Source organism: Tachyglossus aculeatus, chromosome 4 (assembly GCF_015852505.1).
Source record: "Tachyglossus aculeatus isolate mTacAcu1 chromosome 4, mTacAcu1.pri, whole genome shotgun sequence".
NCBI lineage: Eukaryota > Metazoa > Chordata > Mammalia > Monotremata > Tachyglossidae > Tachyglossus > Tachyglossus aculeatus.
Genome location: NC_052069.1, coordinates 49090230 through 49117156, shown reverse-complemented (window position 1 = coordinate 49117156; position 26927 = coordinate 49090230). Strand labels below are relative to the sequence as shown.

Sequence of the window (26927 nt, the reverse complement as noted above, 5' to 3'; positions counted from 1 at the left end):
CTTAGTTTGTGATGTCCTACTACAACCCAGGCCACCCATTTCGCTCTTCCGATGCCAACCTACTCACTGCACCTCCAATCTCGTCTATCTTGCGACCAACCACTCACCCACATCCTTCCTCTGACCTGGAACTCCCTTTTATTAAAAGCACACCCCCTCAAAAAAGCCCTGCTCCTAAAAAAAAACTTCATTTCCTCTGTGTTTCCCTTGCACTTGGATTGGCACTTTATTAACCCACTCCCTCTGCCCCCCTCACATCCATAATTCATTCGCTTATATTAATGATCTGTAACCACCTCTAGACTGTAAACTCACTGTGGACAGGGAATGTGTCTACCAACTCTGCTCTCTCTCCGGAGTGTACGGTACAATGCTCTGCACATGGTACGTGCTCAATACAGGCAATTGATTGATCAATAAATACGATTTTGTTCTCTGTCTCCCCCTTTTAGACTGTGAGCCCACTGCTGGGTAGGGACTGTCTCTATATGTTGCCAACTTGTACTTCCCAAGGGCTTAGTACAGTGCTCTGCACACAGTAAGTGCTCAATAAATACGATTAATGATGATGATGACGAAGAAGACAGAATCCCTGCCCTCAAGACGTTCACAGCTGGTAGGAGACTCAGACAAAATAATTGACAAATAAAAGGGAAAAGTGAGTAGGAGAGTAACTGGTTAAAATAGGGCATGTTCGCTTACGGTTTTTGTTAAGCACTTACTATGTGCCAGGCACTGTTCTAAGGCTGGAAAAAATATTGTGATATTTACTAAATGCTGTACGCACAAAAATGCAAAGACCATGGCTCTAAGGCTGCTCTGGGCTGAGCTCATCCCAACCTGGGGATCCCACACTCTCCCCCGCCTCCGCACTATTTATTTAAATTCATGTCTATCTCCCCCTCTCGACTGTAAGTTCACTGTGGGCAGGGAATGTGTCTGTAATACTGTACTCTCCCAGGTGCTTAGGACAGTGCTCTACACGCCGTAAGCGCTCAATAAAAATGATTAACTGATTGGTTTAGACTGTAAGCTCATTGTGGGCAGGGAATGTGTCTGTAATATTGTACTCTCCCAGGCGCTTAGGACAGTGCTCTACACTCCATAAGCGCTCAATAAATCATCATCAATCGTATTTATTGAGTGCTTACTATGTGCAGAGCACTGTACTAAGCGCTTGGGAAGTACAAATTGGCAATGTATAGAGACAGTCCCTACCCAACAGTGGGCTCACAGTCTAAAAGGGGAGACAGAGAACAAAACCAAACATACTAACAAAATAAAATAAATAGAATAGATATGTACAAGTAAAATAAATAAATAGAGTAATAAATATGTACAAACATATATACATATATACAGGTGTTTTGGGGTAGGGAAGGAGGTAAGATGGGGGGACGGAGAGGGGGATGAGGGGGAGAGGAAGGAAGGGGCTCAGTCTGGGAAGGCCTCCTGGAGGAGGTAAAATATGATTAACTGATTGGTTTAGACCGTAAGCTCGTTGTGGGCAGGGACTGTTTCTGTTCATTGTTGTATTGTACTCTCCCAAGCACTTAGTACAGTGCTCTGCGCACAGTAAGCGCTCGATATAGAGGAATGAATGACTGAATGGTTTAGGGAGGCTCAGCAGCTGGAATATTGTTCCCAAGTGCTGATTTTTTTGCGTTTATGCTTGACATGGCATTTACGTACATATCCTCATACCCTGCAATTTCCCCACCTTGTAATTATTTTATCATCTGTCTCCCTCTCTGAACTGTAAGAGCAGTTCCCGTGGGCAGCGATCACGCTTACCAACTCTGTTATACTGTACTCCTCCAAGCACTTAATCCAGTGATCTACACACGGAAAGCACTCAATAAAACACCATTCGCTGACTGATCCCCTTGGGCTGTGGGACATGTAATAATAATAATACCCCTGGTGCTTCAAGGTTTACCTGCAAACAGGACCGTCAGGAGGGTTTAAAAGCCGCCTGGAGTTCTGCCAGTCTTCTCTGGGACTCGGGGGGAGACGAGACCAGCTGGGAAGATGTTTTATTGTGTATTTTAATCCCGTTCCCATGTTTGGGAGAGGGGGTTCTGCTTTGAGCTCTGGCCCTGCCCCAGAGTCCAGTAGGTTGAACTAGAGAAGGCCCAGATCCCAGGGGAACTGACAACTCACTGATCTCCTCAGGCTGGGATCCTTCAGCCTATGGGACGGAGCGGGAAGAAGCTACCAGTTTTAGCCCAGGGCTACTGGGCCAGGGTCAATCAATCAGTCAATCAATCGTATTTATTGAGCGCTTACTGTGTGTAGAGCCTGTACTAAGCGCTTGGGAAGTACAAGTTGGCAACATATAGAGACGGTCCCTACCCAACAGTGGGCTCACAGTCTAGAAGGGGGAGACAGACAACAAAACATATTAACAAAATACAATAAACAGAATAAATATGTACAAGTAAAATAAATAGAGTAATAAATACGTGCATACATATATACAGGTGCTGTGGGGAAGGGAAGGAGGTAAGGCGGGGGGGGATGGAGAGGGGAAGGAGGGGGAGAGGAAGGATGGTCAAAGGTTAGAGAAGCAGCGTGGCTCAGTGGAAAGAGCCCGGGCTTGGGAGTCAGAGGTCATGGGTTCTAATCCCTGCTCAGCCGCTTGTCAGCTGTGTGACTTTGGGCAAGTCACTTCACTTCCCAGGGCCTCAGTTCCCCCATCTGTAAAATAGGGATTAAGACTGTGAACCCCCCGTGGGACAACCTGATCACCTTGTCACCTCCCCAGCACTTAGAACAGTGCTTTGCACATAGTAAGCACTTAATAAATGCCATTATTATCATTATTATAAATAATAATAATAATAATAACTACGACAGTATTTGTTAAGTGCTTACTATGTGCCACTGTTCTAAGCGCTGGGGTATATACAAGGCAATTAGGTAGTCCCACATGGGGCTCACAGTCTTATTTCACATTTTACAGACGAGGTAACTGAGGCACAAAGAAGTTAGGTGGCTTGTCCAAGGTCACACAGCTGACAAGTGGCAGAGCCGGGATTAGAACCCTTGTCCTCTGACTCCCAATCCCGGGCTCTTTCCACTGAGCCACGGTGTACCTGCCCCAGGAAGTATAGCGCTGGCTCCTTTTTGATCTGGATTTTGCACCTAGGCTGGGGCAGTGCTGGTCTGTGATGATGATGATGATGGCATTTGTTAAGTGCTTACTATGTGCAAAGCACTGTTCTAAGCGTTGGGGGAGGTTACAAGGTGATCAAGTTGTCCCACAGGGGGCTCACAGTTTTAATCCCCATTTCACAGATGAGGTAACTGAGGCACAGAGAAGTGACTTGCCCGAAGTCACACAGCTGACAGTTGGCAGAGTCTGTGGTGGGGCAGCTACTAGGATTTTGGGATAGGCCCCTGGCTTCATCCTGTTAAGTAAGGAGAGTGTGGGGAGAAGCAAGTAGCTAACGTTTAGCATAATCATTTTATTTTTTTCAGATTAGGATGGTCTACACTGCTGTATGGTTCCCTGCTTACCCAAGACTTCTAGGTCTGCACTAGCCGACCCGATACCTTAATTGCCTCTTTCCTTCCTCGGCAAGAACCGCATGGACCACTTAAGCCGAAGGACAGTCAAGGGATCCGAAACAATTCAGCCATGTGGGCAGAAAAAGACAATTACCGAAGGTCATTGAGGCTAAAAGGCAGTCGCAGGGTTACCCTGTTCCCGCAGTAGACTCTGAACCCTCAAAATGAGGAGGCAAGCGACCTGCCCTACTAAACCCAGTTAGGCTACTCAAACAGTGAAATCACTTTACAAACATTACGACAGGGCATTAGAGGAAAGCAAGGAGAAATGTTTTAAAACTGGAATTATTTGGGAATAGTTAATATAATAATTCACGTAACATTCGATCTACTTAATCTAATCATCTGTTGGCAATCATCTCTAATAGCCCTCAACATCACCTGCCCTCAGATACTTTCAAAGTACTTCAACAGATTTAAAAAGCAAGTAAATTTGCCCCCAGTTAAACACACACACACACACACACGATGAAAATTTCTCTGTATATATGTATATTACCTGTATATATGTATATATGTTTGTACATATTTTTTTTACTCTATTTATTTATTTATTTATTTGTACATATCTATTCTATTTATTTTATTTTGTTAGTATGTTTGGTTTTGTTCTCTGTCTCCCCCTTTTAGACTGTGAGCCCACTGTTGGGTAGGGACTGTCTCTACATGTTGCCAATTTGTACTTCCCAAGCGCTTAGTACAGTGCTCTGCACATAGTAAGCGCTCAATAAATACGATTGATGATGATGATGATTTCTCTCTGGTTTAATAAGCAATTAATACGTTTCAGAAAGAGTCAACAGAGAAGAAATCTCTTCCCAAACAACCGTTCCTTCATTTGCAAAAGCTTATATTCATTCATTCATTCGATCGTATTTATTGAGCACTTACTGTGTGCACAGCACTGTACTAAGCGCTTAGGCATTTAAATCCAGTATGAAAGGGTAGTGGTTTGTAGTCCTCCAAAAATTATCTAATCGCCCCAGATTTTTGTACTGTAGAATAATAATAGACACTGCCTTCAAGCAAACTAATTGTACTGCCATTTAATAAAATGGTGTTATAAGGCAAAATTTGAAAATATCTTTAAAAATCAATCAATGATATTCATTTAGCATTTACTGTGAACAGAGCACTGTACAAAGCTCTTGGGAGAGTAAAGTATATCAGATTCTCCCCCTTCTAGACGGTGAGCCCGCTGTTGGGTAAGGACCGGCTCTATATGCTGCCAACTTGGACTTCCCAAGCGCTTAGTACAGTGCTCTGCACACAGTAGGCGCTCAATAAATATGACTGAATGAATGAATGAATGAATGACTGACACGCTTGCTGCCCACAGTAAATCTAGAGTCTAGAGGGGGAGTTTGTACAGATATTAAAATAAATTACACATATGTAGCCTCAGTTCCCTCATCTGCAAACTGGGGACCAAGACGTGCCACAGAGACTACGTCCACCACGATTTGCTTGTATCCACTCCAGCACTTAGTACAGTGCCTGGCACATAGTAAGCGTGCAACAAGCACCACAATAATTGTTATTATTACAAATCCAAATGCAGGGACAATGCAGAAGGAAGAGGGAATAGAGAATGAGGGTGTGATTATGGAAGGCCTCCTGGAGGGGATGTGCTTTTAATAAGGAAGGCTTTGAGGGTGAGGAGGGTGTCTGTTGCATATGAAGGGGGAGGGAATTTCGGGCCGGAGGCAAGGAGTTGGCAGTGACATAGACGAGGTACAGTGAGTAGGCTGATGCTTGGAGGGGTGAAGAATGTGTGCTGGGTTATGGTAGAAAATCAAAAAGGAGAGGTAGGAGGAGGAGAGCTGATGGAGTACTTGAAAGGAGTTTCTGTTTGAGGTGGAAGTGGATGGATAATTACTGGAGGTCCTCAAGCAATGGGGAAACGTGGATGGAACTTAAAAAAAAAATGATCCGAGCTGCAGGCTGAAGTATGGACAGGAGTAGGGAGTGACAGGAGGTCAGCGAGGATGCTGATGCAGTAATCAAGGAGGGACAGGAAAAGTGCTTGGATCGTAGCAGCACTTTTGGATGGAGAGGAAATGGCAGACCTTGGCAACGCCGTGAGGGCAGAATGACAGAATCTGGTGACAGACTGAATACGTGGGTTGAACGAGAGGTGAGTCGAGGATAACACCAAGGGCAGGTGAGACAGGGAGGAAAGTGGTGTTGTCGACAGTGACGTGAAAGACACGGAGAGGCCAGGGTTTGGGCGGGAAGATGAGGAGTTCTGTTTTGGCCATGTTAAGTTTGAGATGGTGGTGGGACATCGAGGTAGAGAGAGATACAAGAGGCAAGCCAGGAGAAGACAGTGTCAGTGAAAGCCAAGTTAGATCATGTTTCCAGGGCTGAAGGCAGCCGAGAAGTAGAGGAGGAGGATGATGGAGTACAGGCCGTTGAATCTGGCAAAGAGGAGATGACTGGTGTGACTTCAGGGCAGTTTCTGTGGCGTATAAGGTAAGATAGTGGGAGACAGATTGGAGGGAGTCGAGAAGAGAACCGGAGGAGAGGAAGTGGAGGCAGCGGGTGCAGATGGCTCGCTTGAGGAGCTTGGAAAAGAATCAGTCGTATTAACTGAGCGCTTATTGTGTGCCCAGCACTAAGCTAAGCGCTTGGAAGAGTACAGTCGAGAGTTTGTGGACACGTCCCCTGCCCATCAGGTGCTTTCAGTCTAGAGAGGGAGATGGACATGAAAATAAACTATGGCTACATAGCTCAGAGTTGTCCCAACTATATCTCATTTCCTCCTCTCCCTTCTGCATCCCACTCACAGTTGGATTGCATCTTTTATTCAGCTCCACACTTTATATTAACGTCTGTCTCCCCTTCTAGACTGTAAACTCACTGTGGGCAGGAACTGTGCCTACCGATTCTGCTATAGTGAGAGAAGCAGCGTGGCCTAGTGGAAAGAGCCCCGGGCCTAGGAGACAGAAGATCTGGGATCTAATCCCAACTCCGATGCTTGCCTGCTGTGTGACCGTGGGCATTTCACTTCCCTTCTCTGTGCCTCGGTTCTCTCATAATAATTATGGTATTTGTTAAGCGCTTACTATGTGCAAAGCACTGTTCTACTCATCTGCAAAATGGGGATTCAGTACCTCTTCTCCCTCCTAGACTGAGTCCCACGTGGGACCTGATCATCTTGGATGTATCCCAGTGCTTACTACAGTGTCTGACACATAGTAAATGCTTAACAAATACCACAATTACCAGGTTTATACTACTGTACTTATGAAGTGCTTAGTACAGTGCTCTGCATACAGTAAATGTTCAATATATATAATTGACTGATCTGAGGCTGATCAAGCATGTAAAGATTCAAGTGAAGGAATGGTAGGAGGGAGATAATTATAATAATGATGGCATTTATTAAGCGCTTACTATGTGCAAAGCACTGTTCTAAGTGCTGGGGCACTTACAAGGTGATCAGGTTGTCCCACGAGGGGCTCACAATCTTCATTCCCATTTTACAAATGAGGGAACGGAGGCGCAGAAAAGTGAAGTGACTTGCCCAAAGTCACACAGCTGACAAGTGGCGGAGCCGGGATTTGAACCCATGACCTCTGACTTCAAAGCCCGGGCTCTTTCCACTGAGCCACGCTGCTTCTCTACACTAAGCACTTGGGAAAACATTCATTCAGTTGTATTTATTGAGCACTTACTGGGTGCAGAGCACTGTACCAAGTACCTGGGAGAGCACAGTATAACAATAACAATAAGAACACACATTTCCTGCCCACAATGAGCATACAATCTTGTAGAGGGGAGACAGACATTAATATAAATAAATAAATTGCAGACAGGTACATAAATGCTGTGGCTGTACATAAGCATGTAGCACAGTGAATCAAAAGAGACGGTTTAAGGTTGGAGAGGTAGATTTGGGAATCACCTTTATCCCCTCGGCCACACTCTCTCTACCCCTGAATCAACTTGCAGAGCTTCCACACCCACAGATATATTTCTCTCAGGTCCCATGAGAAGGAAAGAAGCAAGAGGGAAATCTCCCCTGCTCCTTTCCTTTGGCTCTCCCATCTTTCCCGGCAGCATCTCAAGAAGAGATCTCCCCTCTTCCCTCAAAATCTACCCCTTCCACCTGCGTCCCCATCCCTTCGCACATTATAAATATACTTGCTTCCTCCCTTCTGCCCTCTCAGACCATTATCTTCAACTCTTCTCCCTCCAAAGGCTTCTTCCCCACTACTTTCAAACATTCTCACGTCTCCCAATCCTAAAAAAAAAAAAACCCTCTGTTGACCCGACGGCTCCCTCCGGTTACCGGCCCATCTGCCTCCTACCATTCCTCTCCAAGCTCCTTGAGTGAGTTGTCTACACCTGCTGTCTCAACTTCCTCTCCAATGCTCTCCTTAACCTGCTACAATCTGGTTTCCACCCCCTTCACTCCATGGGAGCTGCCCTCTCAAAGGTCACCAATAACCACCTTCTTGCCAAATCCGACCACTTCTACACCATCCTAATCCTCCTCGACTTCTCAGTTGCCTCTGACACCGTCAACCACCCCCTTTTCCTGGAAATGTCATCTGACCTTGGCTTCGTTGACGGTCCTCTCCTGGTTCTCTCCTGATCTCTCTGGCCGCTATTCCCAGCTTCTTTTATGGACTCCTCTTTGGCTTTCCACCCAACCGTGGGAGTCCCTCCGGGCTCAGTTCTGGGTCTTTTTCTATACTTCAACTACACACACTCCCTGAGAGAACTCATCTGCTCCCACAGCTTCAACTTCCATCTTTTTTGTGGTTATTTCCCAAATCTACCCCTCCAGCCCTGACCTCTCTCCTCCTCTACAGTGTCACATTTCTTCCTGCCTTCAGGAACATCTCTACGATCTTGGCTCCACCACATATCTGCTAGGTGACCTTGGGCAAATCACTTCACTTCTCTGTCCCTCAGTTACCTCATCTGTAAAATGGGGGGATAAGAGTGTGAGCCCCATGTGGGCCAGGGACTGTGTCCAATCTGATTAACTTATATCTACCCTAGCACTTAGAACAAAGTGTATATGCCCGTAATTCTATTTATTTTGATGGTACTGACACCTGTCTACTTGTTCTGTTTTGCTGTCTGTCTCCCCCTTCTAGCCTGTAAGCCCTCTGTTGGGTAGGGACTGTCTCTATATGTTGCCGAATTGTACTTTCCAAGCGCTTAGTACAGTGCTCTGCACACAGTCAGTGCTCAATAAATAGGATTGAATGAATGAATGAACAATGCTTGGCACACAGTAAGCACTTAACAAGTACCATAATTATTATTGTTACTTTCATGTCATTCATTCGTTAATTTGTATTTATTGAGCACTGACTGTGCGCAGAACACTACACTAAGCGCTTGGGAAGTACAAATCAGCAACATATAGAGACGGTCCCTACCTAACAAAGGGGCTCACAGTCCTGCCGAAACATGAAACTTAACATGTCCAAAACAGAACTAAACTTCCCACGCAAACTCTAGCCTCCCCTGCCTTTCCCTTCACTTTAGAAATCAATCAATTGTGATTATAGAGCGCTAACTGTATGCAGGGCACTATCCTAAACATTATAACATTATAATGTTATACATTAACATAACATTATACATTATACATTAACATTATACATATATACATATATATACACACACACACATATATACATATATATAATGTACATTATGTATACATACATTATGCATACATACATTATACATGTACATATATGCATACATACATTATGTATACATGTATACATTATGTATATGTATAATGTACATATACATTATACATTAACATTATAACATTAAACATTATAACAGAGGTAGTAGACACCTTCCCTGTCCACAGTGAGCTTACAGTCTACAGGATGATCTGTGGAGCGGTGTGGCGTGGGGGAGCGCTAACTGTATGCAGGGCACTATACCAAACATTTAGGAGAGTACATTATAGCAGAGGTAGTCGACACCTTCCCTGTCCACAGTAAGCTTACAGTCTACAGGATGATCTGTGGAGCGGTATGGCGTGGGGGAGAGAGGCTGCAGACCGGGAGACCAGCAAGGTGACTGATAAAAGCCCACTGTTGGGTAGGGACTGTCTTTATATGTTGCCAATTTGTACTTCCCAAGCGCTTAGTACAGTGCTCTGCACATAGTAAGCACTCAATAAATACGATCGATGATGATGATGATAAAACAGTCATGCCTGAGGGGGGAAGGGAAGGATCCACAAGATGCCACAACACTGGAGAAACTGGCAGAATTTGGCGGTAAACCGAAGGTGAGAGTTGAAAGGAAGTGAGGAATTGAAAGACAGTGACGTCGAGGTTGCGGGGCTTCTGGGATGGGGAGGGTGGTGGTCTTATCGTTTGAGACGATAACAGCAGTGGTAGTAATAGTTCCCCGATCAGGGTCACACCGGGAGCTTCCAGTCCGCTACCAGTCTCGACTACAGGAGGCAGAGTCATCATCATCATCAATCGTATTTATTGAGCGCTTACTATGTGCAGAGCACTGTACTAAGCGCTTGGGAAGTACAAATTGGCAACATATAGAGACAGTCCCTACCCAACAGTGGGCTCACAGTCTAAAAGTCATGCGGAGGTATACCCGCTCCGTTACTAACTTGGCCAGTGCCTAGCGAGTGGACGCTATCTGCTACAAGACTCCCATGCTGGGCAGCTGGTAAGGTAAGATAGTGGGAGACAGATTGGACGGCGTCGAGAAGGGAACTGGAGGCGAGGAAGTGGAGGCAGCGGGTGCAGACGGCTCGCTTGAGTTTGGAAAAGAATCAGTCGTATTAACTGTGAGCCCACTGTCTCTGTATGTTGCCGATTTGTACTTCCCAAGTGCTTAGTACAGTGCTCTGCACATAGTAAGCGCTCAATAAATACGATTGATGATGATGATGATGATTAACTGAGTGCTTATTGTGTGCCCAGCACTACGCTGGGCAGGGGAGAGAGTGGAGGGCGGAGACTCAAGTTGACTGTGTGGAGGGAGGCTGATGGTAAACCACTTTCGTATTTTGACCAAGAAAACTCTATGGCTTCCACTAATAACAATAATGGCATGTATTAAGCGCTTACTATGTGCCAAGCACTGTTCTAAGCACTGGGGAGGTCACAAGGTGATCAGGTTGTCCCACGGGGGGCTCACAGTCTTAGTCCCCATTTTACAGATGAGGTGCTGAGGCACAGAGAAGTTGAGTGACTTGCCCGAAGTCACACAGCTGACAATTGGCGGAGCCGGGGTTTGAACCCATGACCTCTGACTCCAAAGCCCGGGCTCTTTCCACTGGGCCACGCTGCTTCCCCCAACCAGAACGAGTGGAGGTGGGGCGTTTGGGAGAGATAGTCCATGGCATCGCGATGGGTCAGAGACAACTCGATAGCATAAGATGAGTAGTAGTAACAGGGCCCATACCAAACTCTCCCCTCCTTCACAGCCTTATTGAAAGTACATCACCTCCAAGGACCTTCCCTAAACTCTCTTTTCATCTTCTTCCATTCCCTTCTTCATCACCAACTTGCTCCCTTTATTTATACCCCTCTCCTAGCCCCACAGCACTTACGTACATATCTATAATTGTATTTATTTATATTGTCTGTCTTCCCCTCTAGACTGTAAACTTGTTGTGGGTAGGGCATATGTCTGTTATGTTTTTATACTGTGCTCTCCCAAGTGTTTAGTATACTACTCTGCACAAAGAGCTCAATAAATACAACCGACTGATTGATTAAGCGCTGGAGGAGAATAAAGAGGTGCAATTGAAACATGATCCCTGCCCCTTGTGGGGGCTCACAATCTAAGAGCTCTATTAAAAGAGTAAAGACTCCTAATGAAAGTGATAATATTCACTATCACCAAATACTTATGCATTTTATCAGATTTTCAGTTGTTGCCAACTTGTACTTCCCAAGCGCTTAGTACCGTGCTCTGCACACAGTAAGCGCTCAATAAATACGATTGATTGATTTATTTTTTCAGATTAGAATACATCAGTCATACTCAGATTGAAGGAGTTAACGCCATTTCTGCAAAGTTCATCTTCTGCACAAGAGTTAAATTCTTTCACCATAAAATACCAGCCCAGACCAAAAAAAAAACCCTCTGAAAACCATAGATGCCTGCCTTAATAATAAAATTCATTCTCATCTAAAAACTGGCACAGAACTATAACCTCAAGAATGCGATTTTAGGGGAAAGATATCATTTCAACTGTTTTTAAGATGGTAAAATTAGAAAGAGTAATTTAGCTCTGTTATAGATATGTTGCTCTTATGAGAATTACATAAATAAAATTTACAGTTTTTAGCCAAAAAGCCTCTGAGGTTGGAAAGATTCAAAAGCTTCCCTGTTTCTCATAAAATTCTCTAAGCTCCTTATGAGCAAGATGGTCTATACCTACTCCTTTGTACTGTCACTTACATACACATCACTTAAGTACATCCACAGCATTTATTCAATTCAATCGTATTTACTGTGCAAAGCACTGTACTACATGCTTATGTACAGCCACAGCGTTTATGTACATACCTGCAATTTATTCATTTATATTAATGTCTATCTTTCCTCTAGATTGTATGCTCATTGTGGGCAGGAAATGTGCCTTTTTATTGTTATACTGTACTCTCCCAAGCGTTTAGTACAGTGCTCTGCACACAGTAAGTGCTCAATAAATACTACTGAATGAATGCTTTCCCAAGTGCTTAGTGTACAGTGCTCTGCTCATAGTGAGCATTCAATAAACACCAGTGATTAGTTAAGACGTATTTTAAACAAAGATCATGGTGAGTCACCCAAATTCAACAGTCTTGCTTTCCATTTCCCAAGAGCTAAAAATTGTGACAATTCCTGAAATTAATTGAGTACATCAGGATTTTTTAATGGCTTATCTCTTCTGATCTTGACATTTGAGTCATTTCATCCTTGAAATAGGGTAACACTTGACCCTCACACATCGCAGAATACTGACAGACATAAATGACAGTTAATTCAGAGAGCACATGGGTGTCCAATGTCACAAATTTGCCTTTACCCTACTAAAAGAGTACCCAAATGCCAATAAATTATATGAATCATGCCACGGTTCTACCTGGGGCCCAATGCCATGAGTATAGTGGCACTTGGGTGCAAGGGGGAGAAAGGGAAAACACAAAAACAATACAGCAACACATGTCTTCTATCAAAAAAACTAAAATCCCTCAAAATTTAGATCTGCTATTTAGTTCAATCTAAAACTCTCATATCCTGAACAGCGTTTGAATCATCTAGAAACGTTGCACGCTGTTCTACTATAAAATCACAAGATTCATTTGGGGGAGATCTTAATTTTCTATTTTCAGGCAACTATTCGAAAGGCCAGCTTAGAATTTCTGCCTTTAAAAGCTATCATGAACACGCTCTGATAATAGCTCCTTACTAGAAAGCACAAGAAACCAGAGAAGCAGCGCGGCTCAGTGGAAAGAGCCCGGGCTTTGGCGTCAGAGGTCATGGGTTCAAATCCCGGCTCTGCCAGTTGTCAGCTGGGTGACTTTGGGCAAGTCACTTCACTCCTCTGGGCCTCAGTTCCCTCATCTGTAAAATGGGGATGAAGGCTGTGAGCCCCCCGTGGGACAACCTGATCACCTTGTATCCCCCCAGCGCTTAGAACAGTGCTTTGCATATAGTAAGCGCTTAACAAATACCATCATTATTATCATTATTATTAAGAGACACCAGCAAAGGAGGTGGGCGGCACGAATTAGCACGGAATTCTGTCCGGATCCTTGCCTCTGCTAGCCCGTTTATGCACATCCGTTGATGGTGAAAAAGTCCATCTTAAAGGAGCATCCTTCAACAATTCCCGCATCATCAACATCATCATCAATCGTATTTACTGAGCGCTTACTGTGTGCAGAGCACTGTACTAAGCACTTGGGAAGTACAAGTTGGCAACATATAGAGACGGTCCCTACCCAACAGTGGGCTCACAGTCTAAAAGGGGGAGACAGAGAACAAAACCAAACATACTAACAAAATAAAACAGAATAGATATGTACAAGTAAACTAAATAGAGTAATAAATATGTACAAACATATATACATATATAGAGGTGCGGCGGGGAAGGGAAGGAGGTAAGATGGGGGGATGGAGAGGAAGATACTTAGGAACATAAGCTACTGACACAAAACAATTTAAGTTTTAATAACAGCGCTACGTACCTTCTGGCCCTGACCATTCTGGCATTCATTCATTCAAATGTCTTTACTGAGCACTTACTGTGTGCAGAGCACTGGACTGGCTTGAGCATTAAGCGATCACAGCAAGTAACGTCTAAGCAAATTCACGATCAACGGTATTTATTGAGCACTGAACTGTGTGCAGAGCACTTGTACCAAGTGCTTGGGAGAGTAGGACCATTCTTTCATTAGCATTAAGCGATCGTTGCAAGTAACGCCTAGGCATCAAGAGACTATTTAACATATTTTGGTAAGGATGACTTAGTTGAATTCCGTCCATACCATTACAACGTTCAAGTGTTTCAAACGGGGCTTAGTGGAAAGAGCCCGGGCTTGGAAGCCACAGGTCATGGGTTCTCATCTCAGCTCCACCACCTGTCAGCTGTGTGACTTTGAGCAAGTCACTTCACTTCCCTGTGCCTCATCTGTAAAATGGGGATTAAGACTGTTAGCCGCACGTGGGACAACCTAATTACCTCGTAGTCCCCCCAGCGCTTAGAACAATGCGTGGCACATAGTAAGCGGTTAACAAATACTATCATTATTATTAATAATATAATTATACTGTACTAATGTATTGTGTTAATTGATATGTTGATTATATTAATATAATAGAGTGGTGATAAAATAATATTAATATAATAAACAAAACATGTTTTGTTTTGTTGTCTGTCTCCCCCTTCTAGACTGTGAGCCCGTTGTTGGGTAGGGACCGTCTCTATCTGTTGCCGACTTGCACTTCCCAAGCGCTTAGTACACTGCTCTGCACAAAGTAAGCACTCAATAAATACGGCTGAATGAATGAATGAATTATGATGATATCCTATTCCAGTTTTGTTTTGAATGTTACCTGTTAAGTGCTTACTATGTGTAGGGAATGTCTCTATTTGTCGCCGAATGGTACTTTCCAATCGCTTAGTACAGTGCTCTGCATACAGTAAGTGCTCAATAAATATGACTGAATGAATACATGGCAGGCACTGTACTAAGTGCTGGGGTAGACACAAATTAGTCAAGTTGGATGCAGTCCCTGTCCCAAATCAGACTCACAGTCGTAAATCCCCTTTTACAAATGAGGTAGCTGAGGCATAGTGAAGTGACCTGGCCAAGGTCACACTGCAGATAAGTGGTGGAGCCAGGATTAGAACTCAGGCCCTTCTAACTCCGAGGCCCATGCTCTATCCACTAAGTCATGCTACTTCTCTATGCTCCTCCCCTACCCCCCTGCTTCTATTTCATTAAGGATTTGATTGATGACAATTTAAGAGGATTTCAATACATTTTTTTCCTTTCGATGAACTAGCAATACCTGAATTTAAAAGCCTGGATTTCGTGACGTGCCCATCATCTTATCATTTTCACATATATCATTTTAAATAACTTAAAATGGACAGAGGCATTACACAGAGTACTTCATCATCATCATCAATCGTATTTATTGAGCGCTTACTGTGTGCAGAGGACTGTACTAAGCGCTTGGGAAGTACAAACTGGCAACAGATAGAGACAGTCCCTACCCAACAGTGGGCTCACAGTCTAAAAGGGGCTTATATACTTATATTCAGTACTTATATTCAGAAAGTCACTAACTTCAATCAAGCAGTCAATCATATTTAGTGAGTGCTTACTTTGTGCAGAGTATGGTACTAAGTACTTGGGAGAGTATATACAGAGTTGGTAGACACTTTCCCTACCCCTATGGAGCTTACAGTCTAGAGGGGGAGGCAGATATTAATATAAATAAATAAATTTTGGATATGTACGTAAGTGTGTGGGGCTAAGGATGGAATGAATATCAACTGCTATAAAGGTATAGATCCAAGGGCATAGGTGACACAGAGGGGAAAGGGGAAAAGAGGGCTTAATTGGGGGAAGGCCTATAGGAGGATATGTGATTTTAATAAGGATTTGAAGATGGGGAGAGTGGTGGTCTTCATATATGGAGAGGGAGGGAGTTCTAGGTCAGAGGGAGGATGTGCCCAGGGATCGACAGCAAGAGAGATGAGACTGAAGTAGGGTGGGTAGGTTGGCATTGGAGGATGAAGAGTGCGGGCTGGGTTGGAATGGCAAATCGGTGAGTAAAACAGGAGAGGGCGAGCTGAATGCGTGCTTTAAAGCCAACGGTAAAAGCGTTTCTGTTTGATGCACACAGAGGTTCTTGAGGAGTGGGGAAACATGGGCTGAATTTCTTTTCTGAAAAATGATCCAGGCAGTAAAGTACGGACTGGAGTGGGGAAAGACAGGAGGGAGGGAAGTCAGCAAGGAGGCCGAAGCAGTGATAAAGGCAGGAAAGGATATTCATTCATTCATTCAATCGTATTTATTGAGCGCTTACTGTGTGCAGAGAGCACTGTACTAAGCGCTTGGGAAGTCCAAGTTGGCAACATACAGAGACGGTCCCTACCCAACAGTGGGCTCACAGTCTAGAAGGGGGAGACAGAGAACAAAACAAAAACATATTAACAAAATAAAATAAATAGAATAAATATGAACAAATAAATAAATAAATAAATAAATAGAGTAATATGTGCTTGGATCAAGGTAGTGGCAGTTTGGATGCAGAGGAAAGGGTGGATTTGAGTGATGCGGACACTTCCCAAGCGCTTAGTACAGTGTTCTGCACACAGTAAGCGCTCAGTAAATACAATTGAATGAATGAAGAACCAACAGGATTTGGTGACAGATTAAATACGTGGATTGAATGACGGAGAAGAATTGAGGAAAATGACAAGGTATGGGTTTAGGAGACAGGGAAGATAGTGGTATTGCCTATACTGACGGGAAATACAGGGAAAGGGTGGGGTTTGGGTGGGAAGATGAGTTCAGTAGTATTTATTGAGCGCTTACTGTGTGCAGAGTTCTGTTTTGGACGTGTTTAGTTAGCAGGATAATTGGGTAGAGATGTCCTTGTATCTACCCGAATGCTTAAAACAGTGCTTGGCACAGAGTAAGTGCTTAACAAATACCATCATTATTATTATTATTAAGTGCTTAGTACAGTGCTCTGCACACAGTAAGCGCTCAAAAAATGATTGAATGAATGACTGTCCTAAAGGTAAGTGGAAATATGAGGCTGCGGAGAAGGAGAGGTGCATTTGGGAATCTTCCATGTAGAAATGGTAGTTGAAGCCATGGGAGCAAATCAGCTCTCCAAAGGAATGGGGGCAGATGGAGAATTGAAAAACCCAGAACTGACCTTAGAGGGACTCTCACATTTAAGGAGTGGGAGACAGGAGGAGGAGGAGGCCGTGAAAAAGACTGAGATTGAGCAGCCAGAGAAACAGGAGGAGAAGCAGGAGAGGATGGTATCAGTGAAGCCAAGGTTGGATAATGCTTCAAGGAGAAGGGGGTGGTCCAGAGTACCCAAGGCAGCTGAGAAGTCGAGGAGGACTCAGATGGAGAAGAGGCTGTGAGCCCCATGTGGGACACGGAGGGTGTCCAACCTGATTAATCTGAATCGACCCCAGCCCTTAAAATAGTGCTCAACACATAGAAAGTGCTTAATACCGTAACAATAATAATAATAATAATAATACAGGGCCGGTCGGATTTGGCAAGAAGAAGGTGACCTTAGAGAGGGCGGTTTCTGTGGACTGAAGGGGGCAGAAACCAGATCGGAGGGGATCAAGGAAAAACTGGAGGGGAGGAGATGGAAGCAGTGGACGTGGGCACCTCGCCCAACTAGTTTGGAGAGCAATGCTAGGCGGGAGACGGGGCAATACCTGGAGGAAGCCATGGAAGGGGTCTTTTTAGGTGGGGAGAGACATGAGCATGTTTGAAAGCAGTGGGGAAGAAGCCGCTGGAGTATGAATGCTTGAAGACAGCAGTCCGGGAGACAAGGAGAGAGGGGGCGAGTGTTCGGATACGGGATGAGGTCAGAAATGCAGGAGTCGGGAGGAGAATTTGAGAGGAGGCGGGAAAGCTCTTGCAATACTGTCGGGAAAGACGGGTGAGTCAGAGGGTGAAGGACGGAGAGAAGCAGGGGAGGTTTTAGGGAGATCACACTGGATGGCTTCAATTTTCTCAAAGGAGGCAGCCAGGTCATTAGGGAAAAGGGATGACAGGGGTGGAGGGGGAAGGGAGGGAGAGACAGAGGGTTTGATCCACACTGCAAAATTACTTGGATTCAGTGAGTTGGCATGATTGACCATGGGGCTCATATAATAATAATAATAATAATAATAATAATAATAATAATAATAATAATGGCATTTGTTAAGCGCTTACTATGTGCAAAGCACTGTACTAGTAGAAGCAACATGGCTTAGTGGAAAGGGCACAGCTTAGGAGTCAGAGGTGGTGGGTTCTAATCCCGTCTCTGTCACTTGGCAGCTGTGATGTTTGGCAAGTCACTTAACTTCTCGGTGCCTCAGTTACCTCATCTATAAAATGGGGATTAAGACTGTGAGCCCCAAGTGGGACAACCTGATTACCCCATATCGACCCCAGCGCTTAGAACAGTGCTCGGCACACAGTAAGCGCTTAACAAATACCAACATTAGTATTATTGAGTGCTTGCTATGGGCGGAGCACTCTGCTTTTCAGACTGGTCTCTCTAGACTGTGAGCCCACTGTGCCAAGGGATTGCCTCTATGTGCTGCACTATACTTCCCAAGCGCTTAGTACAGTGCTCTGCACACAGCAAGTGCTCAATAAATGACTGAATGAATGAGTGAATGAATCTAAGGAACATTCCTCAGAAATTACTATGAACTCTCTATAACATAGAAGCGTCTTTCTTTAAAACCATTTCAAATGCTAAGAGGAATTTAAAATGGATAATTGGTGCCATAAAGTATTTTTTTTCGCTATCTATAAAATGGAATAAATAGCCCATTCATTCAACTGTATTTATTATGTGCTTACTGTGTGCAGAGTACTGTACTAAGCGCTTGGAAGAGTACAACATAACAATAAACAGACCCACAAAAACTGTGCTCCTTTGCACGTTAAACACAGTTGCATAAGAAACTGGCTTATTTTCCCTAAGACAGTGAAAAAAAGAGGAAAAACAATTTTACTAGGCCTGAATTGGCATTCTCTGGCAGGCAAGAAAAACCTGCTAAACTACAAAGAATAAGGAAAGGCATGATTTGCCCTCCTTGATTAAACAGCAGATAGTATATCTAATTACCTGGCTACCAAGGAAGACATGCATAAGGTCAGTTAAATACTCCACCCTAAACTCTTCCAAGTTTTCACAAGTCATGACGGAAGATCATTTTTCTTTCACTACCAGGATGCTACTTTGAGAACTCTGAATTTAAAGAGTTACACTCTTTACTCCATTATTTATAACTATTGGTTTAAAGCTGTTCGATTCATCCCACTTTAGTCTCCGAAGCTTAAATCAATCAGTGGCATTTATTGAGTGCTTACCATGTGCAGAGCACTGTACTAAACACTTGGGAGAGTACACTCTACCAGAGTTGGTAGACATGTTCCCTGCCCACAAGATGCTTTCACTCAATCAACCGTACTTACTGAGCGCTTCCTGTGTGGAGAGCACCGTGCTAAGTGCTTGGGAGAGTAGTCTTGGGCTAAATGCATTATTTTTCAGTCTTTCCCCTTCCCCTTAAAAGTTGAATTTGCTCTGCAGATATTTTTCTCCATATGAAGACACTTTCAAACCTGTTTAGACTGGGTAGGGGACAACTAAAACCTTTGATTTCCCACCCTATTTATTCTTCAAACTTCGTCTAACACCACACGACTTATAACTCTGCATCAGCCGTGTACCGATCAATCACACTTACCGAGTGCTTACTGTGTGCAGAGCACTCTACAAGGTGCTTGGGAGAGCCCAACACAACAATAAAACAGACACATTCCCTGCCCACAATGAGCTACACTCTAATTTTAGAAATTCTACAAAATTCCTTCTCTAGATTTCTGATTTTCTTACCACCTTACGAACACTAATGAAACACTGTAAAACGTTTTGTAACACTGTTGCACTATTATTGCTAAACTCCTTTCCCATCAAGTCAGAGTTTGAACAGTCTTTGCTGAGGCCGGTCTGTATTTTTACAGTGCTCTGCACACAGTAAACGCTCAATAAATACGACTGAATGAATGAAAGAATATTTTCGAGCGGGGGCTTGCAAAGAAAATTTTCCTGTGGCTACACTTGGGACTGTCTCGATAGCACAGGGGCTGTGACACTGTAAAATTGGTCTAATGATGAAATCTATCACGAACCCAAGAGGCTTTTTCAGTATCTTAAAATACAGTCTGCAGCTTTTTGCTGACCACCTTCTTTTTTTCCAGATTAACTCTGCGAGAGAATCTTTGGCTGGCTCCAGTCGGAAACAGTGAGGAGTCCTTTCTCTGAACACTAAACATTGAAGCAATGCTCTAAGATAAAGAACCTCACCATCCAAGGCCAAGTTTTCTTACTCAAATGTTGGCACATTTCCCTTGACTGGAATGCTCCAAACATGTTTGTAACTGATTTGTACTCCTAGGGGCCGGGGGGAAGGAACCGATCTCAGAGTGTCTCTCTTCTGCTTTCGTCTTTTATATGGCACCTGCCAAAGGAAACTTTGTAGGCTTTAAGAACTCGGAACTCTCTGCTTGGCCTAAGCAAATCACTCTGGGGTTCACGACTAAGTAAATAGTAGAGGACTGAGGTATTATGTAATAGCCAATCCACTCTCCTAGATGTGGATCATCTCCCCTCTCCTCCTTGTCAACTTATCCGTGGCTTCAGACTTGGAGGACTGCAGATGTCACAGGAGAGAGGGTCCAAAAAGATGGTAATGACATAAGAGGAAACCTCAGAGTACAGTAGACAAAGCATTGGACTAGTTTTTAGACTGACCAAACTAATTATACGTGACCTAATGCAAACTATAAAATGGGGGTGATAATACCTACTCCTCTCTACTGCTCGGGGCAAGCATTACGCAACAGTAAATGACAGCAAATGCTGGGCAGGGAATGTGTCTGCCCTATTATTTTGTACTTCCCCAAGTGCTTACTACAGTGCTCTACACACAGTAAACACTCAATACGATTGATGCTAAATGCAAATCATAGTGGTTCTTAGTGCTGCACTTGATTCTTTAACTGGGCTCAATTCTTCCATAAGCGGAAATTCAGGCTCTAGTGAACGGCAGCCCTTCAAAATTGTGGAACGATAAAGCCCTCACTGGCATTAAAACTAAAAAAAAAAAAAAATCTGGGTCAGCCAAGACCCGATTCTATTTTTCCCATAAACAAGTATCCCCACTCCACATCCAATTTATCAAGTTATCTCACAAGTAACTTCTGCCTGTGAGTTGTTCCCTACAGAAATCTCATCCTCTAAAGAGACAGATAGTCTAATCAAAGTTCTAACACTTCCCACAATAACCCTCTTAATCCACCCTTCTTCCATCCCTTCCCAAAACTACCCTGTTTTGGAGGGGGGTTTTGGCAAGTTTTCGTGTTGAATCCAAAGTTCTTCCCATATCCTAATTCCAAAACCTGAAGAAGTTAAAATGTACACAACATCAGAGCAAAAGTTACTGCCCTCGAATCCTTTTTTCTGAGTGGAAAAGTTACCGGCGTGTTTTCAGCCATTAAATGGCTGTGTGGGTCGAGGTTTTATGTGTTGAGGAGATGAATGAGAAGGGCACAGATTTTGGCTGGGAATTCTGTCTGGGTTTCAGGGAAGTGGATTTGGGCTTGTTCTCATCTAGGAAGTGGTTGACTTTCACCTTTCACCTACATAAGGACACCAGGAACCTGGAGAGGAAGATAAATTTCATGGAAAATAGATTTAGCCTGGCATGGCTCTCTCCCCCTCTTGACTGCAAACCTCTGTGGGCAGGGAACGGGACTGCTAATTCTGTTGGATTGTATCCTCCCAAGCATTTAGTACGGTGCTCTCAGCTGTGTGACTTTGGGCAAGTCACTTAACTTCTCTGTGCCTCAGTTATCTCATCTGTAAAATGCGGATTAAGACTGTGAACCCCACGTGGGACAACCTGATCACCTTGTAACCTCCCCAGCGCTTAGAACAGTGCTTTCAACACAGTAAGCGCTTAATAAATGCCATTATCATCATCATCATCATCATCATCCTCTAAACCGTACGTTCGCTGTGAGTTAGGGAACCCGTCCACCGACTCGGTTACGTGAGCTCATTGTGAGCAGGGATTGTCTCTGTTTGTTATAGTGTACACTCCCCCAAGTGCTTAGTACAGTGCTCTGCACACAGTAAGCGCTAGGCAAATATGATTGATTGAATGAATGAATAAATACTGTCCCAAGCGCTTAGGACAGTGCTCTGCACCCCAAAAAAGTGCTCAATAAATACCGCTGAATGATGGCTTTGCATAGCCAATTTACAAAGGGGGTCCGAGGGGCTCCAGGCCTGCTGGCCGGTGCTGTCCTTCCTCCTGGGAAGGGTAGGGGGGTGGACAGCTTGAGTGATTGACAGCTCATCATGCCAACTTTGACAAGGACGGGGACACCCCCCCCCCCCCCCCGCACCTTCACCCCCCTGGCCCAGCCTGGGGGAGCATGATAGGGGTGGGGGGAGAGGGATGGGAGAGGGGGGAGATGGGGAGGCGGAGATGGGAAGGGGGAGATGGGGGGACGGGGAGTGGGGGGGAGGGAGAGATAGGAAGGAGGAAATGGGAAGGGGGAGATGGGGGGATGGGGAGTGGGGGGAGGGGATGATGATGATGATGTCATTTATTAAGTGCTTACTATGTGCAAAGCACTGTTCTAAGCACTAGGGAGGTTACAGGGTGATCAGGTTGTCCCACATGGGGCTCACAGTCTTAATCCCCATTTTCCAGATGAGGTAACTGAGGCATTGAGAAGTGAAGTGACTTGCCTGCCCCAAGTCACACAGCTGACAGTTGGCAGAGCCGGGATTGGAACCCATGACCTCTGACTCCAAATCCCGGGCTCTTTCCATTGAGCCATGCTGCTTCTAAGCGTGATGGGGAGATGGGGAGGGGGAGATGGGAAGGGGGAAAGGGGAGATGGAGAAGGGGGAGATGGGGAAGGGGGGATGGAGAAGGGGGAGGTGGGGAAGGGGGGATGGAGAAGGGGGAGGTGGGGAAGGGGGACGGGGGAAAGGGGACGGGGGTAAGGGGACGGGGGATGGGGGAGATGGAGAAGGGGGGAGGGGAAGATGAATAAGGGGGGAGGGGAAGATGGAGAAGGGGGGAGGGGAAGATGGGGAATGGGGGAAGGATAGTCCGTTGTCGGGTAGGGACCATCTCTCTACGTTGCCGACTTGTCCTTCCCAAGCGCTTAGTCCAGTGCTCTGCACACAGTAAGTGCTCAATAAATACGACTGAATGATCGAATGGATATACGTTTGTACACATTTATTACTCTACTTATTCTACTTGTACATATTTATTCTATTTATTTTATTTTGTTAATATGTCGTGTTTCGTTGTCTGTCTCCCCCTTCTAGACTGTGAGCCTGCTGTCGGGTAGGGACCGTCTCTAGATGTCGCCGACTTGTCCTTCCCAAGCGCTTAGTCCAGTGCTCCGCACACAGTAAGCTTTCGATAAATACGATAGAATGAACGAATAAATGTATATAAGCTGGACTATTCTATTTTACTCAGGTATTTATTCTATTGATTTTATTTTGTTAATATGTTTTGTTTTGTTGTCTGTCTCCCGCTTCTAGACTGTGAGCCCGCTGCTGGGTAGGGACCCTCTCTAGATGTTGCCGTCTAGTCCTTCCCAAGCGCTTAGTCCAGTGCTCTGCACACAGTGAGCGCTCAATAAATACGACTGAATGTATACATCGATCGATCAATCAATCGTATTTATTGAGCGCTTACTATGTGCAGAGCACTGTACTAAGCGCTTGGGAAGTACAAATTGGCATCACATAGAGACAGTCCCTACCCAACAGTGGGCTCACAGTCTAAAAGGGGGAGACAGAGAACAGAACCAAACATACCAACAAAATGAAATAAGTAGGATAGAAATGTGCAAGTAAAATAAATAAATGGCTCTGCTTATTTTACTTGTACGTATTTACTATTCTGTTGATTTTACTTTGTTGATATGTTTTGTTTCGTTGTCTCTCTCCCCCGACTAGACTGTGAACCCGCTGTTGGGTAGGGACCGTCTCTCCATGTTGCCAACTTGGGCTTCCCAAGCGCTTAGTCCAGTGCTCCGCACACAGTAAGCGCTCCGTAAGTACGATTGAATGAATGAATGAATGAATGAATGAATGAATAAATGGGGGGGGGGATGGGGAAGGGGGGAAGGGTAGCCCGTTGTCGGGTAGGGGCCGTCTCTCCACGTTGCCAACTTGTCCTTCCCGAGCGCTTAGTACAGTGCTCTGCACACAGTAAGCGCTCAATAAATACCATTAATGAATGAATGAGTGGGGGGGGGGGAGGGTAGCTCTCTACGCTGCCGACTTGTCCTCACAGAATAGGCGCTCAATACATAGCACTGAAGGAAGGAGTGAGGGGACGGGCTGCTCACCCTTGGAGGGCGGAGTCCTGCTGCTGCTGCTGCTGCTGCTGCAGCCGTCGTCGTCGCCGCTGTCGCTGCCTGTGCAGGAGGCAGAGGCCCAGGACGGCCGCACCCACCACGGACGAGCTTCGGGCCGTGAGGTACTTGCTGTAGGCCGCCATGGCTGCCCGGACCCGCCACCGCCGCGGGGCACCATGGGAGCGCCCCGAAGGACGCACGGACGCCCGGGGGCGGGGCCTCCGGGAGGGAGGGGGCGGGGTCGGGGCGCGGCGAGCCTCCCGATTGGCGGGCGGCGGCCGAGACCCCGCCCCCCGCGCGCCGCCGCGGGGCGCCATGGGAGCACCAGAGACGGGAGGGGGGCGTGGCCGCCGTTCGGGGGCGTGGTCAGGGCGCGCTGAGGCTTCCGATTGGCGGACGGCGGCCGAGACCCCGCCCCCCGCGCGCCGCCGCGGGGCGCCACAGAGCGCCGAGAAGGGAGGGGGCGTGGCCGCCGTCCGGGGGGCGTGGTCAGGGCGCGCTGAGGCTTCCGATTGGCGGACGGCGGCCGAGACCCCGCCCCCCCGAGCGCCGCCGCGGGGCACCATGGGAGCATCAGAGAAGGGCGGGGGCGGGGCCGCCGTCCGGGGGGCGTGGTCAGGGCGCGCCGAGGCTTCCGATTGGCGGGCGGCGGCAGAAACCCCGCCCCCCGCGCGCCGCCGCGGGGCACCATGGGAGCACCAGAGAAGGGCGGGGGCGGGGCCGCCGTCCGGGGGGCGTGGTCAGGGCGCGCTGAGGTTTCCGATTGCGGACGGCGGCCGAGACCCCGCCCCGCGAGCGCGGCCGCGGGGCACCATGGGAGCGCCGAAAAGGGCGGGGGACAGGGCCTCCGAGAGGGGGCGTGGTCAGGGCGCGGCGAGCCTCCCGATTGGCGGAGGTTGTCCGAGACCCCCACCCCTGCGCGACACCGCGGGGCACCATGGGAGGGCCGAGAAGGACGGGGGCGGGGGCTCCGAGAGGGGGCGTGGTCAGGGCGCGCTGAGGCTTCCGATTGGCGGGCGGCGGCCGAGACCCCGCCCCCTGCGCGCCGCCGCGGGGCACCTTGGGAGCACCAGAGACGGGCTGGGGGCGGGGCCTCCGGGAGGGGGCGTGGTCGGGGCGCGGCGAGCCTCCCGATTGGCGGAGGTTGTCCGAGACCCCGCCCCCTGCGCGCCACCGCGGGGCACCATGGGAGGGCCGAGAAGGACGGGGGCGGGGGCTCCGAGAGGGGGCGTAGTCAGGGCGCGCTGAGGCTTCCGATTGGCGGGCGGCGGCCGAGACCCCGCCCCCCGCGCGCCGCCGCGGGGCGCCATGGGAGCACCCTCGAAGGGCGGGGGCGTGGCCGCCACTAGGGGGCGTGGTCGGGGCGCGCCGAGGCTTCCGATTGGCTGACGGCGGCCGAGACCCCGCCCCCCGCGCGCCGCCGCGGGGCACCATGGGAGCGCCGAGAAGGACGAAAGGAAGGGGGCGGGGCCTTCGGGAGGGGGCGGGGTCAGGGCACGGCGCGGCTTCCGATTGGCGGACGGCGGCCGAGACCCCCCCCCGCCCCCCGCGCGCCGCCGCGGGGCGCCATGGGAGCGCCGAGAAGGACGGGCGGGCGGGGCCTATTACTCTATTTATTTATTAATGTTACTCTATTTATTTATTTATTACTCTATTTTACTTGTACAAATCTATTCTATTTATTTTATTTTGTTTATATGTTTTGTTTTGTTCTCTGTCTCCCCCTTCTAGACTGTGAGCCCACTGTTGGGCAGGGACCGTCTCTATATGTTGCCAACTCGTACTTCCCAAGCGCTTAGTCCAGTGCTCTGCACACAGTAAGCGCTCAATAAATACGATTGAATGAAGGAATGAATAGTGGACAGAGAATCGGAGTGGGAGTCAGAAGGACCTGGGGTTTAATTCTGCCACTGAAACCTGTCTGCCGCGTGACCTTGGGCAAGTCACGTCACTTCTCTGTGCCTCAGTTCCCTCGTCTGTCAAATGGGGATTAAGACTGTGAGCCCCACGTGGGACAAGGACTGTGTCCAACCCAAGTGGCCTCTACGTCCCCCAGAGCTTAGCACAGTGCCTGGCACAAAGTATGCATATATCCAGACTGAATTGGGCAGGGAACACGTCTGCTAATTCTGTTGTATCGTACTCTCCCTAACACTTAAGTCCAGTGCCCTCACACATAGTAAATGCCCAATACATATCACAGATTGATTGATTGAAACCATTAAAAAAAAAATCCTTCCAGATGGGTTCCTTGAAACCACCCCCAAACACGTGCGACATTTACCTTGCAACATCTGAGACTGGTTACCGATTGCCTCGGCACTTGAGGTTGCTAAGGAGACCATTTATAAACCGAATAAAACGCCTGAGATAATGGGAACCTTCTTGTTCCCACTTCATCCGGCGCTTAGAACAGTGCTTTGCACATAGTAAGCGCTTAATAAATGCCATTATTACTATCCGGTGGCTGAACCTCCTGGCAGTTTGGAAAAAATGATTGAATCTTCTCTGTTTCTTTACAGTGCTTAGCAGTCTTATCTCGCCGCCGACCTCTCACTCACGTCCTGCCTCTGACCTGAAACACCCTCTCTCTTCATATCTGACAATTACTCTCCCCAGCTTCAAAGTCCTCTTGAAGGCACATATCTTGTATATATGTTT

General features: G+C 46.7%; 1 protein-coding gene across 1 annotated transcript in view; it reads right to left on the bottom strand.

The window, feature by feature from the left end:
- The window catches only part of ABCD3 (ATP binding cassette subfamily D member 3), a 116930-nt gene extending 92510 nt beyond the window's left edge, over positions 1 to 24420 (bottom strand). Inside the window, exon 1 of the mRNA XM_038745136.1 lies at positions 24258 to 24420. Coding sequence (XP_038601064.1) covers positions 24258 to 24409 — 152 coding nt within the window. The 5' untranslated portion in view covers positions 24410 to 24420. The remainder of the gene's footprint in view (positions 1 to 24257) is intronic.
- Positions 24421 to 26927: the final 2507 nt, after the last annotated feature.